This window comes from Sciurus carolinensis, chromosome 2, assembly GCF_902686445.1.
Source record: "Sciurus carolinensis chromosome 2, mSciCar1.2, whole genome shotgun sequence".
NCBI classification, from domain to species: Eukaryota; Metazoa; Chordata; class Mammalia; order Rodentia; family Sciuridae; genus Sciurus; species Sciurus carolinensis.
The window spans coordinates 103,807,341-103,824,402 of NC_062214.1; the positions used below are offsets into that span (position 1 = coordinate 103,807,341).

At 33.7% G+C, this 17,062-nt stretch overlaps 1 protein-coding gene across 1 annotated transcript in view; it reads left to right on the plus strand.

Annotated features, from left to right (window-relative positions):
• Positions 1-17,062, plus strand: part of Fam227b (family with sequence similarity 227 member B) — a 190,190-nt gene that overhangs the window by 562 nt on the left and 172,566 nt on the right. The window contains exons 2-3 of the mRNA XM_047539284.1: positions 9,222-9,341; positions 11,609-11,662. Coding sequence (XP_047395240.1) covers positions 9,294-9,341; positions 11,609-11,662 — 102 coding nt within the window. The 5' untranslated portion in view covers positions 9,222-9,293. The remainder of the gene's footprint in view (positions 1-9,221; positions 9,342-11,608; positions 11,663-17,062) is intronic.

Below are 17,062 nucleotides of genomic sequence, written 5' to 3' on the forward strand. Positions count from 1 at the left end.
TTAAATCGTATTTCAACGACCCACAGCAAGGAAATCCAAACTGAAGGAGTGCATGTTACCAATTTTAACATTCAGAAGCACAATAATCAAATACTGAGCAATGTATTTATTAAGTAGTATAAGATGAGTTTAGCAAGTCAGAGCTAAGCAACAAAGCCTTGCCCTGGAAATGTTTATGATGTAAGGTATGAGTTGTACAGAAAATACAATATGGCAGGAATTTCCAATAAAGCTCAGAATAGAGTGGTTAATAGAGTGGTTAATTGATTGGATTTTGGTAAGGCCTCAAATAATGGTTATAATTTAGAGCAGTGTTTGTCAGCTGGAAAGGGGATTGTATAGGATGTGTTGGTAGAGGACACATTTGTAATAAAGAAAATCTCTTTCACTTTTTAAATAGTGAAATAATACAAAGTAGAAATATCAGTGAATGGAACTTAGTGAAGTATTGCTTCATAGAGCTTTTAATTATATATATGCATGTACTAGGTTCTTTTAATTATATGCTTACACTAGGTTTAATTATACACACACATGCACGCATGTGCCTGCACTTGCCCACATACCATGTTGTTCATGTAAAATATATTTCTTATGTGTAGTGCTCTGAAAAGTTTGGAATCCACTAATTTAGGAGAAAGATGAATTTTCTGGGTAGAGAAAACAGCAATGGTGAAAAGTCTCTAAGCCAGGAATAAATAATTCACAAGCATTTTCTTTTTGAAATCTACTCTGTTACCAAAGCAGTTCAGTTATACAGATTAAAAAGCAAATGATACTATTTACTAGAATACCGAGTTGCTATATCTGTGTAATAAATTACTCAAAATATGGTAGCTTGAAACAATCATTATGTTCATAAATTATGTGGTCAGTAGAGCACAGTGAATCAGCTTTTCTCTGGTAACTCAACTGGGAAGTCTGCATGCTAGCAGAAGACCTACTGTAACCTCTCCATGTGGCTGGGCTTCCTCACAGGATAGTCAGACTTCTTAGTAGGCCCAGAGCTCCAAAAGGAGTGTTGCAATTAACAAGGGAGAAACTGCATGTTTTTCTTTCTTTCTCTTTCTTCGTTCCCTTCCTTTCTTCCTTTCTTCCCATTTCTTTCCTTCTCTCTCTCTCTCTCCAACCCTCTAAAAGTAACAGAAATGAATCCTGTCCAGCTTATAGGGGAAGAGACAGATCCCACTTCTCAAAGGATGGTTAATTTGTGGTCACTTTAAAAAAAAATAGTGGAAAATGAAAGAAGCGCAAGGAACCACAGTCCAAAGCTAATCACTGGAGAAGTTCCAGTTTATTTTTAAAATGCACACACTTATATAGGGCCGGGAAGAGGCTGATTGGTTGGGGCATGAAACAGGGTGAGAGTTGATTGGATGAGCCTTGTTGCTAGGGGTCTGGGAGGGGTGTCAAGCGCAGATTGGGTGCCAGTTGGCTCCGGAGGGAGAAGGTCGATAATTGGGTAAGCCTTGTTGCTAGGGGTCTGAGCACCAATTGGGTGCGAGTTCCTGCCATCTGGGAAGAAGTTATGAGGAGTAAAATCAGGAAGAGAAGCTCAGCCAGTGCCATGTTGGCACCTAAGGGGGAGGGGGTGACCTTATAGAGAAGATCCATTGTGAATGTCAGAAGAACAGTTTGACTCAAGAACACGGGCTTTACTTTTCTTTCTTTTTCTTTTTTCTTTTTTATTGGTGGGGGGATGGTTTCTGCCTCCTCCTAGGATTTGGGGTCCATAGCTTATTGATAAGAAGGAAAGGTGAGTGTGGTAGTAGGCACCATACTCTCAGCGGCTCCCAAGCTACCTGGGAGACTGAGGTAGGAGAATTGTAAATTCAGGGCCAGCATGGGCAACTCAGTGAGACCCTGTCTCTAAATAAAATACAAAAGAGGGCTGGGGATGTAGCTCATTTGTCAAGTGTCCCTGAGTTCAATCCCTGGTACCAACCCCAAAAATAAAAAATAAAAATTTAAAAGGGCTAGGTGTATTGGTCAGTGGTAGAGTAAGTGCCTAGCAAGCATCCTAGGTTCAATATCCAGTATCACAAAGTGGGGGTGGAGGAAATGAAGACCAAAGGGGAATCACAAAAATTATAGCAGTCAGCCTTAAAAATTTGATGTATCAATTTGACCAGAATTAGTCCCAGGTTCCCCCCATCTTAAATACAAGGGAGACTGGGAAATGTAGAAAAACTTGTAAACATTGATAATTACTAATAGTTTGCCACCTTCTCAGTTTTTAAACTAAATCCTATGGTCTCTAACCCCTACACTCTGTTCTCAGTTTTTCTCTCCAAAGGAAATTGCTTTCAAATCTTCTATTATTACTTCATGTGTCAAATATACTGCAGTTTCTTGTTTTTCAAATTCAGACATTATCCATTGTCTTTCTCATTTTGAGAAAAATGATCTAGTTAGTTCTTTCTTGACATCACCCCCAAGCATGTGAACTTTCACTCTCTCCCTACGTACACATTCCTCCTGTCCCGTGATCTCAAAATATTGACTGATAATTTTTTGTTAAATAAAAAGTTAGTGTTACCACTATTATGTCTTAAGTAAATGTTCAATCTAGTGTCACATAGTGTACTGTGATCACATTAACTTTTAATATAAGCTTTTATTTTCCTTAATCCCTTTTTATGTAATTATTAGTAATCTGTCCTCAAACACAATCAAAATGATAAAGCATCACAGTCAAATACATCACTCTAGCAGATATTTTCTTTCTTACATATATTCATCTAAGGGTATTACCACCACTAGTCCATTCGAGATGAGTCACTTTTACTAATCTAAAACTACTATCCTCTGTTGGATCACTCATTCCTTTTTCTTTTTTTCTTTGTTTAAACCTTTGTTTTTATGAAAAACATTCTTTAGTACCGTCCTGAAATAATGTAAATGGGAATGTAGGAGACAAAGTTGTGCCCCCCTCCACATAAATCCACATCCTAGTTTTGAGACCCTTGGCAAGAGGAACTATATCTGTAATTACGTTAGATACTGAAATGGAAAAACTATTCTGTATTACCAGGCTTTATAAGAGGGAGAAAGAAGACAGATGGGAAAATATTCTACACTCTTGGCTTTAAAGTTAGAAGACAGAACTGTGAGCAAAGGAATGTAGGTAACAGCTAAAAGCTGCAAAAGAGAAGGAAACAGATTCTTCCCTAGATCCTCAAGAAGCATAGCCCTGCTGACCCATTGCAGACTTCAGACCTCTGAAACTGGCTTAAAAATTTGTATTATTTGAACCACTAAGTTTAAAACAATTTATGACAGCAGTTATATGAAACTAATATGGGGAAAAATGATGATTTTTTTTTTAGTACTTTGCAGATGTGAAAAATATCACAAACATAAATGTTGTCTGTCTATATTTAAATTTATAGATTGAAAGTCATTTTCCTGGAATAATCCTCTAAATTCTTTTTCTTTCTGATTCTTGTTTTCCTTAACATGTTTTTTTTCTAGCTTCTAGATTCCTTTAATATTTTTTCCACATAAACTTTTTGTTGACTATTTAATTTATACCATTATATTCATACTTTTTTTTTCTTATTCTCTATTCATGTCTTTTGTCTTATAACATTGTAGTACCTCCCACTTTCATAAGCAGAATATATTTCCCATCCTTTGGCTCTGGACTTATCCATATGACTTAATATGGCCAATGGGATGTTAGCAGATAAGATGAAAAGAAGAGCTTTTTGTCACTTGTGCCTCTGCCATCATCATGAAAAAGAAGAGCATCTTCCAACTAACCTGCTGGTCCCAGGAGGAACAAGAAACAGCTGGGGCAGAACCGGAAGCAGGGCTACCAAAACAAGTTTAGGAAGTCTACAAGAGATGTATAGCCAGCCAGTTGAGAGACTAGTCTAGATCAATTAAATATAAAATCAACCTACAAGTATATGTGGAAAAAATTATAAGCTATTGAGTTCTAGGGTGGTTTATTACACTGACTAGTCAATACAGAAATACATAGACTCTAAAAAACTAGGTGCAAACACATTAAGCAATATATTTTAAAAAGAGAATACACTAATGACCAAGTGAGGTATATTCTGGGGATTCTAGGTTGGTTTTATGTTTGGAAACCTATCCATATAATTCACCATACTATTAAAGTATGATTATCTCAAAAGGTGTTGAGAAATCATTTATAATGTTTAATACCATTCATGTTAAAACTCATGAGCATTTTAGGACTAGAAGAGAATGTCCTTACTCTGCAAAAATACCTATAGCAAATAATATAATTATGTCAATGTGTTGAAAATTTCCTCTAAATATTGGGAACAGAACAAATACAGTTATTAATGTATTGCCAGTATTATTCAGTATTATTCTATTCAGTATTATGAAGTACTCATTCAGTGAAGTCCATTAAGAAAAAGAAATAAAAGCTATAAGAATGAAAAACAAGAAACTTTCATTACTGGCAGACAACATGGTTCCATTTGTCCAAATTAATCTGCATACCCTGTTAAAATTAACATGTGCATTTAGCAGAGTTACTGGATAGAAAATGAGCACTTAAAGTGAATTGTAAGAACTGATACAATCAGACTTCAAGATTTACTATAAAATAATAGTAATCAAGACAGTATTCACGAAAAAGTAGAGATCTCAGAAATAGAACTGTACTAGTATAGTCAACTGATCCTTGACAAAGGAGGAAAGGTAATACAATGAAGAAAATATAATCTGCTATACATAGTGTTAGAACTGGATATCTTTATGAGAAAAAAAGCAGAATCTAGACAGACCTTACACCCTTCTCAAAAATTAATTCAAATGAACAAGAGACTGAAACAAAATGTGAAAAATTCCTTTAAAATAGGAGAAAACCTGGACCTTGGTTTGGGTGATGATTTTTTTTTAAGTTATATCACCAAAGGCATGATCTGTGAATTGACAGGCCTTATTAAAACTTAAAACTTCATTAAAACTTTAAATTTCTGCTCTGAGAAAGATACTGTCAAAAGAATGAGGAGACTGGGTGTGAGTCAGTTTTTCATTACAATGACTAAAATACCTGAAAAGAACAACTTAGAAAAGGAAAGTTTTATTTTGGTTCATGGTTTCAGAAGTCTTGCTCTATGATTAACTGGGTTCAAGGCAGAAACATCATGGCAGAAGGATGTGGTGAAGAAGGCTTCTTAGCACATGGCAACCAGGAAGCAGAGAGAGGTGAGAGAGAAAGAACAAGTGGTGAAGAGTCAGGAACAAGATGTAGTCCCCAGGGACATGACCCCAGTGATCTATCTGCTCCAGCCAGGTCTCATCTACCTATAATTACTGCCCAGTAGGCCATTCACCTATCACTGGACCTTGGTACATTGGGGATCATGCTATCAAAACATGAACTTTAATACCCAAGACCCTGGATTCAATCCCCAGTACCAAAAGAAAGAAAAGAAAAAAGAAAAATAGATAAGCTTCCAAGGAGACATTCCAGATCCAAATCATATCCTAGGTAAAAATATTTGCAAAAGACATATCTTATAAAGTACTGTTATCCAAAATATACAAATAATTATTAAAACTCAACAATAAAAGGTGAAAGGTTTGTTTTATAACCATAAACATCTTAGAACATTTGGGGAAACAGGAAACTGCTGTTTTCACGTACTGGATAATAAGGAGCTCAGGATTAAACTTTCTAAGAGAAAAATGAAATGAGTCCTACAATACTCTCAACATAATTTCTGAAACACTTTTTAGAACATGTCACTGTAAGGTAAAAAACCAAGCAGAACACATAATTCTTGCTGAATCAAAGAGACAACTATCAGAATTTAAGGAAGCCAAGAAGCTGGATTTTCAGGGAAAATATTGAGAATGTGGAGATAATACAGAGAAACAATGTCTGAAATTAAAACTTCATTAGATGAACTCAATAGCAAATTAGCTATTCCTGAAAAAAAACTCAGTGAACTTGAAGACATGAAATTGAAACTATTCAAACTGAAGCACAGAAAGAAAATAAAAGTTGCAGGGGCACAGGTTTAAGCTCTCTTAAAATAATACAACTAGAGTCCCAAAAGGAAAAAGAGGGGCAGAAGAAAAAACTGAATAAAGAATGTTAGAGGACTGGGGAGATAGCTCAGTCGGTAGAGTGCTTGCCTTGCAAGCATAAGGCCCTGGGTTCGATCCCCAGCACCACCAAAAAAAAAAAAAAAAAAAAAAAAGAATGTTGATATTATCCAAATTTGGTGAAAACCATGAATGTACAGATTTAGAAGTTCAACAAACCAAAGTCAGGTTGAGAAAAGAAAGAAGTAAGGGTAGGATAGAGGGGGGAAAGGGAGAAAGCAATCCCATTAACTGTTGAAAATGATAATAAAGATAATTTTCTTAAAAGCCATCAGAGAAAAGATTACATATAGAAGAACAAAAATAAAATGAGCTAGAAAGTGTTCCCCCTTTCTCTGTTTTCTGCAAGAGTATGTGTAAAATTGGCATGATTTCTTAAAATTTTGATAGAATTTACTGGTAAAACCACTTGTACTTGGAGTTTTATCCATAAAATTTGTCATTACAAATTCAGCTTTTAAAAATTGACATAGGCTGGGTGCAGTGGCACATGCCTGTAAACCCAGTGGCTGCCTTGGGAGGTGGAGGCAGGAGGATTGCAAGTTCAAATCCAGCCTCAGCAAAAGCGAGGTGCAAATCAAAGTGTCATTATGCAGTGCAACACTGTATATACCTTAAACAGTTAAATAGGAAAAGTCATAACTTGTCCACAGAAACACTTGCATGTAATTTTCATAACTTACTTTCATAATAACTTTACTCAAACTCTGAAAACAAACCAAATTATATTTATACACACAACACACACACACACACACACACATGAATACTACACAGCAATAGTATGCAATGAACTCCTGCCACATGGGCTACAGGATGACTCTCAAAAATATGTTGATCAGAAGAAGCCAGACCTAAGAGTACATAACCATGAGTTCTTTCTCATGAAATTCTAGAACAAGCCAAACTAACCTATAATGAACTAATTTTTACACAAACCTAACTAACCTATAATGAACTAATTTTTACACAAGCCCAACTAACCTATAATGAACTAATTTTTACACAGATTTAAAAAATTCATATGGTGAGGATTATCAAATTTTGAATTATACTCAACATTGTTTTATTAAAGATATTATAAAATTATTATAATTTATTTTTTCATCCCCAAGATAAACCTCACTTGAGCATGATTTATTATTCTTTTTAGACCTCTCTGGGTTCAGTTTCCTGGTAATTTGTAAAATGTTTTTTAATTCAATTTTCTTGAGGAATATTTGAATCCATAATTTCCTTTTTTAGTATCCTTGTCAGATTTTGGTGTCAAAATTATACTAGTTTCATAAAATGATTAAGAAACTGTTCCTTCCTCTATTTCTGAGTTTATGTTAAATTGCTATTGTTTCTTTCTTTGATTATTTTATGCCATAGCCATCTTGATCTGGAATTTATAAGAACATTTTTAGTTATGAATTCATATTTTAAAAAATTTATTGAGATATTCAAATTTACTATGTCCATTTTTATTATTTTTAAGGATTTTCCCCCTTCATTTATTTAATTTATTGACATAAAGTTTTTAATTATATGATCTTCAACCCCCTCCATCATTTCTGATATTGGTCATTTATATTTCTCTCTCTCTCTCTCTCTCTCTCTCTCTCTTTTAAATTTACTTCTACTAAAGGTTTCTCAATTTTTTCATCTTTTCAAGGACCAACTTTTGTTTGTTGATTTTTGTTTTCAAAAATTTTTGTTTGTTGATTTTGTTTTGTTTAATTGATTTCTGATCATATCTTTATTTTTATCTTTATATTTTCTTTTCATTGTTTCTCTTCCTAAGCACATAATTTTAGTTATATGACACAAATGTTGATATGTTGTATTTTAATTACCTTTCTCATTCAATTCTAATTGTCATTATTTATTTTCAAGTCATGTCATTTAGAAATGCAGTACTTAATAATGAAGAATTTTTTAATATATTTTCATAACTTCTATTTTCATTCTATTATAGTCAGAGAACATACTCTGAATTCAAATAATTTCTAATAGTTTAATTACTTGAAAATTTTTAAGACTTGTCTTATGGTATAGCATAGGTCTATATTGTTGCATGTTCCATGTTCCATTTACTTTAAAAGACCATTATGTTTACAGTTGTAGGATATGTTTGTTCTATAAACACCAATTGGGGTAAGTTTCTTGATAATGCTGCTCAAATTTCTTATCTCCTTTTGATTTATTTATATGTGTATACTTGATTCATAAATGACTCATAGAAGTACATTAAAGTTCAACTATAAGGATGGTTTATATTTCCCTTTAGTTTTTACCAGTTTCTGCTACATTTATCTTAAAACTGTGTTATTAGTTACAAGCACACTAAGCATTATTGTTTTCTTAACTGACACATTATCAGTATGAAATATCCTTATTTATATCTGATTATACTCTTATTCTTGAAGTCTACTTTCCTTGATATTAATATGGACACACCAGCTTCCTTAGTACTATATGCATTGTTCTATAATTTCTATTTCTTCTGAAATATCCCATGTCTTCTTGCACTATCATCCAATATGTTGTAACATATTTAACATATTTATAGTAGTTGCTTTAAAGTCCTTGTCTACTAATTACAATAAATGTTTTCTCAGTTAATTGATTTATATTGGAAGTGATTTCCCTGGACTATGGATCCCATTTTCCTCCTCCTTTGTTTACCTTGTTCTACTGTGTGTTAGACATTATATAACAAACATTGAGGAGGTTGAAATGTAATTTTGTTTACTTTTCAAAGAGCCTTTTCCTCTGGCATTTAGAATGGGTGGCTCATCTCTTAGAATTCTCCTAAAGTTGATTCAAACTTTGCAGGGTTAGCTGCAACTTTAATTAGATTGAATTCACTTGTGATTAACTCAAACTCCAACCTCTCTTCCTTCACAGCTACCTCTTATATCTTGTCAATATTTCATCTGGGACAAATTTGAGCTGAAGTTTTAGATATGTCCAGGTCCTGGAATCTAAGAATCATGAGAATGTGTTGATCTATACAATTTCTTTCTAGCCCCCTCCTCCACTGCAGCTTTCTTGACAAAATTCAAAACTAAGGTCTGAGGGTAAGGGGAAAGGATTGTTTGAACCATTTGTTTTTGCATTTGGTGTCTTTACAGTTTATTCTCCTAACTCACACTGACGCCTAGAACCTACCTAATTTCTGTTCATTTCTGCAAAGTTACTGCACCATGGCAGTTCAATGGAAGCCTCCAGGGATAAGCAGAAGTGCCTCCCGGGTAAGGAAGATATCACAGCTTTATGATCACTTATTAAAGGGCATATTTCTCTTTGGAATTCAGGTAATCAAAGCTATAAGGCAGGGCTAGACGTGAACTTGAAACCTCTTCTGTTGCACAGGGACTCATGTTTGAAAGGATCCTGCACTCAACTTAATGCTCTAATGTCCATGTCTTTAAATTCTTAAAAGTTTCTGAAAAAGGGAATTTTTATGTAATTGGTTGTGCATTGTGATCCACTGATTTTTATTAACCTCACAGAAAAGTATGATTTTTATTTTGTCCATGTTTTTCTTGTTACCATGGAGCATCATTTTATATCCTACCAAAAGCAGAAGTCTATTTAATTTATGCCTCACCTCCTTTTAAATTTATCCCAGAGAACTTTGGAATTTTATTTTGAGATTAGTTGAAACTTTCCTGTGCAAGTTTTACTTCCTTAACTCATTTTCTTAATTCCATTTAATTGAAATTTATTATTTTCAGTTTGTACTAGAAGTAGTTTGACAGCCATTATAAGAAAAGGTCAATATTTAAATTGTTTTTGTTCTGTGCATTAAAAAATACAAAACAATACCCTGCACTTTAGTTTAATTCTGTGCATTAAAAAATACACTGCTAGTACCTTTTAGTCAAACTGTTATACTCAGTATCCCTGAAGACATTATATCATGAACATTTTTCTGTCTCTAAATCTTTGTCTTCCATCTCTCATATCTCTTACCCTTCTCAATCTGACTAGCCAAGTCCCACTTTTTCTGTAAAACTTAAATGACTGCTCTAGTCATCTTTTACTTTTTTTTTGGTGTGGTAGGTACCAGGAATTGAACTCAGGAGCACTCAACTGCTGAAACACATCCCCAACCCTAGTTTGTATTTTATTTAGGGAAGGGTCTCACTGAGTTGCTTAGCACCTCAAGTTTGCTGAGGCTGGCTTTGAACTTGTGATCCTCCTGAGCCTCCACCTCTTGAGCCACTGGGATTACAGGTGTGGGCCACTGCACCCACCATCTACTCGTCTTTTGTTCTATCTGAACACTTATTTTCTGTAATGGTTGTCATATATGACCTTTATTATTATTTCTTATAAGTCACATATTTATTTATATTCATCATATATTTTAAATAATATTAAGAGAGGTAAACATCACTTTTAATTTAAAATATGTAATTAATTTACCAAGCATATCCCTATGAGTTTTTAATGTGGACCATTTTATATAGTGAAGTGAAATATATGTTTCAGTAAATAAAAACATGATGCAATCTCTTCATCCATGTCCTCATAGCCATTAGGGCATTAAGCTTCTGAATTCCTCTTATTTTTGCCTTCTCATTGGTTTTTTATTCTCTAGAAATATTTTTATGGTTATTTTTCAAATACCTGCACACTTCTTACATTCATCTACTCATTTATTTATTAATTGATGCACACAGCAAATACTTATATATTTGACTGTGGTACAGCCACTCTGAAATTTAGATATTCAGCCATGATCGCACCATCATTTCTATCCTTATAGAGCTATGAAATCTGTTATATGTTACCATGAAGAAACTTTTGGGACCAATAAAGCCTTCCTAGAAAAAGTGACTTTTAATTCAATATTTAACATAAAAACTAAATAGTCCAGAACTGTTTGGAAGGAGAGGTATCAGGACAGGGAGACTTCTAAGCAGAAGAAATAATGTGTGCAAAGTTTCTAAGGCAAGAAGAAGCAAGGCTTGGTTGGTCTCAATTAAAATTACTTTCAACTCACAAAAACTACTAAATAATAAAAACAGGATTATTACTTATTAGACTAAAACATCCAAATATTTAAATTGTTTTTGTGATCTCAGTAGTGTGGCTTTTTGAAATACTGCATCAAGAGGATAATATTATACATACTATCCATAATAGCCCAAAATGTCTTAAAACTCTTGAAGGAATTTGAGATGAGGACATTCAGCAAGAGTCATGTAGAATTTTTTTGTAGATATTATGTATCAAATGCAACCTTTTACAGAATTTGGTTTAGAGGCTCACAATTTAACATTTATCTCTGTTCCTTTTGAAAGTGCAAGGGCTTGCAAAGTCAATATTTAATACCTTATAACTCTGAAATTTGTGCCATATTTTATTTAAATATGTATAAGTATTTAAATATAAGTATTGTGTTTATTTAAATAAATACAAGTTACATATTATAACTTGTAGCATATTTTATTTAAATAAATATAATATAAAATTATATCAGTGAACAATATCTATTTTGCTTCATTAGAAATTTCAAGAACCTCCAAAGAGCACTGAAGAATTCTTTAAACTTCAAAATTGGGTGAGTAGAACATCCTACTTTATACGCCAATATATCTTTCTTTTATAGTTTTAAATTTAAAGTTTTAAATTTACATTTGTAATAATATTGTCTTGTTTGGAAACAGTAATATCTTTTAATATGTTATTAGCATATATGTTATATATTATGTACAATTAGATGTATAAATTAATCATAATTGTATATAATAGTAGGCTTCATTAGGATACCTGTGCATAGTATAATTTGGCCTATTTCATTCCCCAGTGCCTCCCATTACCTTTCCCTTTCCTTTCCCCTTGAACCTAGTTCTTGACTTTACTGATCTCCCTTATTTTTTTGTGGGATCCCTTCTTTCCCCTCTTTTTCTCTCTAGCTCGCATGAATGAGAGAAAACATAGGATCCTTGACTTTCTGAGTTTAGCTTATTTCTCTTAGGATGATGTTCTCCAGTTCCATCCTTTTACCAGCAAATGACATAATTTCATTACTGTTTATCACTGAGTAAAACCCCATTGTGTATATATATTACACTTTCTTGATGTACTAGGTTGGTTTCATAATTTGGCTATTGTGAATTATGCAAATATAAACATGAATATGCTTATATCACTAGAGTATGCTTTCATTCTTTTCAATACATATGGAAGGGTGGTATAAATGGGTCATATGGTGGTTCCATTTCTAGTTTTTTAAGAAACCTCCATACTGATTTCCATAGTGGCTATACCAATTTACTATCCCACCGTCAGTGTGTGTAAGTGTTCCTTTCCCCCCACATCCAAACCATCATTTATTGTTATTTGTATTCTTTTTTATTGATTCTTTTTGCTATATATAACAATAGGATTCATTCTAATGTAATTATAAAAGCATGGAATATAATTTGTTCTAATTCAGTCCCCAGAACTTCCCCCTTGTTATTTGTATTCTTGGTAATGACCATTCTGTGGTGAGATGAAATCTCACTGTAGTTTTGATTTGCATTTCTCTGACATTTTTTTTATGTGTGTGTGACCATTTGTATTTCTTCTTTTGAGAAATGTCTTTTTATTTCATTTGCCCATATATTGATTAGTGTTTTTGTTTTGTTGTGTGTATGTGTGTGTGTGTGTGTGTGTGTGTGTGTGTGCACACACATGCTAAGTCTTTAAATTCTTTTTCAGGATATTAATCTTCTGTCAGGAGAGTAGCTGGTAATGATTTTTTCTCATTTTCTTCACTTTTTATGCTCTTGTTTCTTTTGTTGTGCTGAAGCTTTTAAATTTGATTCCATCCCATTTATTATTTGTTTTCTTTCTTGAATTTCAGGATTCTTTTTGAGGAAGTCACTGCCTGCATCTTTATGTTGGAGTATTGACTCTATTATGTTTTTACTAGCAGTTACAGATTTTCTAGTATGATTCCTAGGTCTTTGATCCATTTTCAGTTGACCTTTGTGCAGGGCGATAGATAAGAATCTATTTTTATATCCAATATTCCCAGCATCATTTGTTTAAAAGACTGTCTTTTATTCCAGATGATGTTTTGGGTAGCTCTGTCAAGAATCGATAGCTTTATGTCTCTGCTTGGTCACAGTGGTGCACGCCTGTAATCCCAGTGGCTCAGGAGGCTAAGGCAGGAGGATCAAGAGTTTAAAGCTGGCCTTAGCCACAGCGAAACACTAAACAACTCAGTGAGACTTTGTCTCTAAATAAAATACATACTAGGGCTGGGGATGTGGCTCAGTGGTTGAGTGCCCCTGGGTTCAATCCCCAGCACCAAAAAAACAAACAAACAAAAAAACTTTCTTTCTCTCGGTGGGTTTGTCTCAGTGCTTTCTGTTCTATTTCATTGGTCTTTGTGTCTGCTTTTATGCCAGGACCATACTGTTTTTATTATTACAGTTCTGTATAATTTGAAGTCAGGTATTATGATACCTCTAACCCTTTTTACTCAGAATTGCTTTGGCTATTCTGGGTGTTTTATTCTTCCATATGAATTTTTTTAGACCTTTTTTTTTTTTTTTTTTTTTTGTCGTGTAATGAATGTCATTGGGTTTTTTGGTGGGAATTTTACTGAATCTGTAGATCACTTTTGGTACTATGGTCATTTTAACAATATTAATTCTATTCAAGTACATGGAGGTCCTTCCATCTTCTGGTGTCTTCTTCAATTTCTTTCTTCAGTGTTCCATAATTTTCATGTAGAGGTCTTTCACAACTTTGCATAGATTTATTTCTAAGTGTTTTATACTTTTTGAGATTATTGTCAATAGGATTGTTTCCCTGATTTTTCAGCAATATTATTTTTAGGATATTATTATTTATATATTTTAGGATGTTGATTTATTTTATTCTGCTACTATGCTGAATTTGTTTATTAGCTTTAGAAGTCTTCTGTGAAGCTTCTTTGATGTTCCAATTATAGGATCACATTATCCACCAACAGTTGTAATTTTGTAATTTGATTTCTTCCTTTCCTATTTGTATCCCTTTTATTCCCTTCTCTTGCCTAATTGCTCTGCCTAAAATTTCAAGTACTATATTGAGTAAGCTTGTGGAGAGTGACATCCTTGTCTTGCTGCTGATTTTAAAGGAAATGCTTTCAGTTTTTGGCCTTTGGTTTGTGGTATAGAACCTTTACAATGTTCAGGGAAATTCCTTCTATCCTAGTTTCTTCAGTGTTTTTATCATGAATTGGTGCTAAATTTTGTTGAAGGTTTTTCTATATCTATTAAGATGATTATGTGATTTTTGTCCTAAATTCTATTTATGTGGTGAATTACATTTATTGATTTGCATATGTTGAACTCTCCTTGCATCCTAGGAATGAAATCAACTTGATCATGATGTATCATGTCCTTAATGTGTTTTTGAAAATAATTTTGATTGATGCATTTTAATTATACATAATAATGGGTTTCATTATACCATATTTGTGCATGCACAAAATATAATTTGATTAATCTCATTCTCTAGTACCATCTCTTTCCTTCCCCTCTTTCCTCCCCCACCCACTAATCAACTCTAATCTACTGATCTTCATTCTGTTATCATTATTATTTGATTAGTATATTATAATTGTATACATGTGTATGTTATTCATTGTGGTGTATGGACATAGCATTTGTTAGGTTTTGTACCCCAATATTTCCCAGTACTCTCCTCTCCTCCCTCCCTCTTGATCCCCTTCCTCTACCCTATTTTCTGCTTCCTGATTTTGTAAGATCCCTTAATTTCTTTTTTTTTTCCTCTCTCCATCTAACTTCCACATGTGAGAGAAAACATTCAACTGTTTGACTTCCTGAATCTGACTTATTGGCTTATTTCTTTCTTTTTTTTTTTATTGTGGTTGTTGTTGTTGTACTGGGATTGAACCCAGAGGTGCTTAACTACTGAGCTACACTCCCCGTTGTTCTTTATTATTAGACAGGGTCTCACTAATTTGCTTAGAACCTTACTAAGTTGCTGAGACTGGCCTCAAGCCTGCGATCTTCTGTTCTCAGCCTCCTGAGTCACTGGGATTACATGTGTGCAACACTACTCTAGGTTTCTAGCTTACTTCATTTGGCAGGATATTCTCCAGTTTCATCAGCCAGTAAATGTCATAATTTCATTCCTCTTTTGTGACTGAGTAAAACTCCATTGTGTGTGTGTGTGTGTGTGTGTCCCATTTTCTTTATCCATTCCATATTTTGACCAGCACCTAGGCTGATTCTATCAAACTTGTGATTTGTGTAGGCAATTATCACCCCAGTATGCTGATTTTAGTTCTTTTGAATAAATACCAAGGAATGGGATAGGTAGGTCATATGGTAGTACAATTCCTACTTTTTTGAGGGATTTCCTTACTGCTTTCTGAAATGGTTGTACAAATTTTCTGTCTAAGCAACAATGTGTGTGTCTTTTTGTCCCACATCCCCCAAGGAATTATTATTTTTATTTTTGGTGGTGACCATTCTAACGTGGGGGGGGGTGGTGAGATGAAATCTCTGTAGTTTTGATTTGCATTTTCCCGATTGCTAAGGATGTTGAACATTTTTTCATGTATTTGTTGACCATTCATATATCTTCTTTTAAGAAATGTCTTTTTATTTCATTTTCCCAATTATTGATTGGCTTATTTTTGTCAAGTTTTTTGAGTTCTTTATGTATTCTGGATGTAAATTTGTCAGAAAAGCAGCTGTCAGAGATTTTCTCCCATTGTATAGGTGCTTCCTTCATGCTCTTATTTCCTGTGGTGTGCAGAAACTTTTTAATTTGATGCATCTCGATTATTGATCATTGGTATTGTTTCTTTAACTATAGGAATCTTATTATAGAAGTCAGCATATATGCCAATACATTAGCAATTTGCTCATATTTTATTAAGGATTTTTGCATTCATGCTTGTCAGGGATATTGGTCTGTACAGGCTTCTTTCCTTGACAGGTCCATATCTGGTTAAATATCAGTGTAATACTGGCTTCATGAAATGAATTTGGGAGTGCTGCCCATATCTATTTCATGGAATAACTTGAGAAATTTTAAAGTTCTGGAAGTATCCCAGCCGAGAATCTAGTCCTGGAATTTACTTTTTTGGAACGCTTTTTATTACTGCTACAATCTCATTGCTTGCTATTTGTCTGTTTAGGTTTTCTAATCCTCTTGTTTAAATTTTAGTGGGTCAAGTGTGTCTGGAAATTTGTCCATTTTTTTTCTAGATTTTCCTGTTTATTGGGATGAGTTTTCAAAGTATTTCCTAATAATCCTCTGTATTTCAGAGATGTCTGTGATGATATCTCCTTTTTCATCTTTAATATCATTTATTTGGATTTTTCTCTCTCTTTTTTTTGTTAATTTGGCTCTTTGTTTAATTGGTCCTTTTATTATTGGTTATTCTGTATTTCAATTATTTTGGCTCTATTTTGGTTTTTTAATAGGGTAAAATAGTTAAGTGCAGGGAAAACTGGTGGGAAATTGTGTGACTCCACCCTCTGCACCTACAGTCCAGTCCCTAACTACAGCCCTACAAAATATATTGGACCTCCAAAATAAGAAGAGGCTTCTTAATCTCAAGATAGTCCACAGGTTCCCTAGAATGTGTATCTACTTCTGTATTTTTATTTGTTCTAATTAGTTATATGTGACAGTAGAATGCATTTTGACACATCATACGCAAATGGAGTATAATTTCTCATTCTTCTAATTGTAATGATGTAGAATTGCACCAGTCATGTAATTATACATTCACAAAGGGTAATAATGTCCATTCATTTACTATCCTTCTTGCACCATACCCTCTCCCCTACCTTTATTCCCCTTTGTCTAATCCAAAGTACCTCTATTCTTTCCTATCCCCTGCCCCATTGTGAATTAGCATCCACATATGGGAGAAAACATATCATTAAGCCTTTGGTTCTGTGGGATTGGCTTATTTCACTTAGCATGATATTCTCCA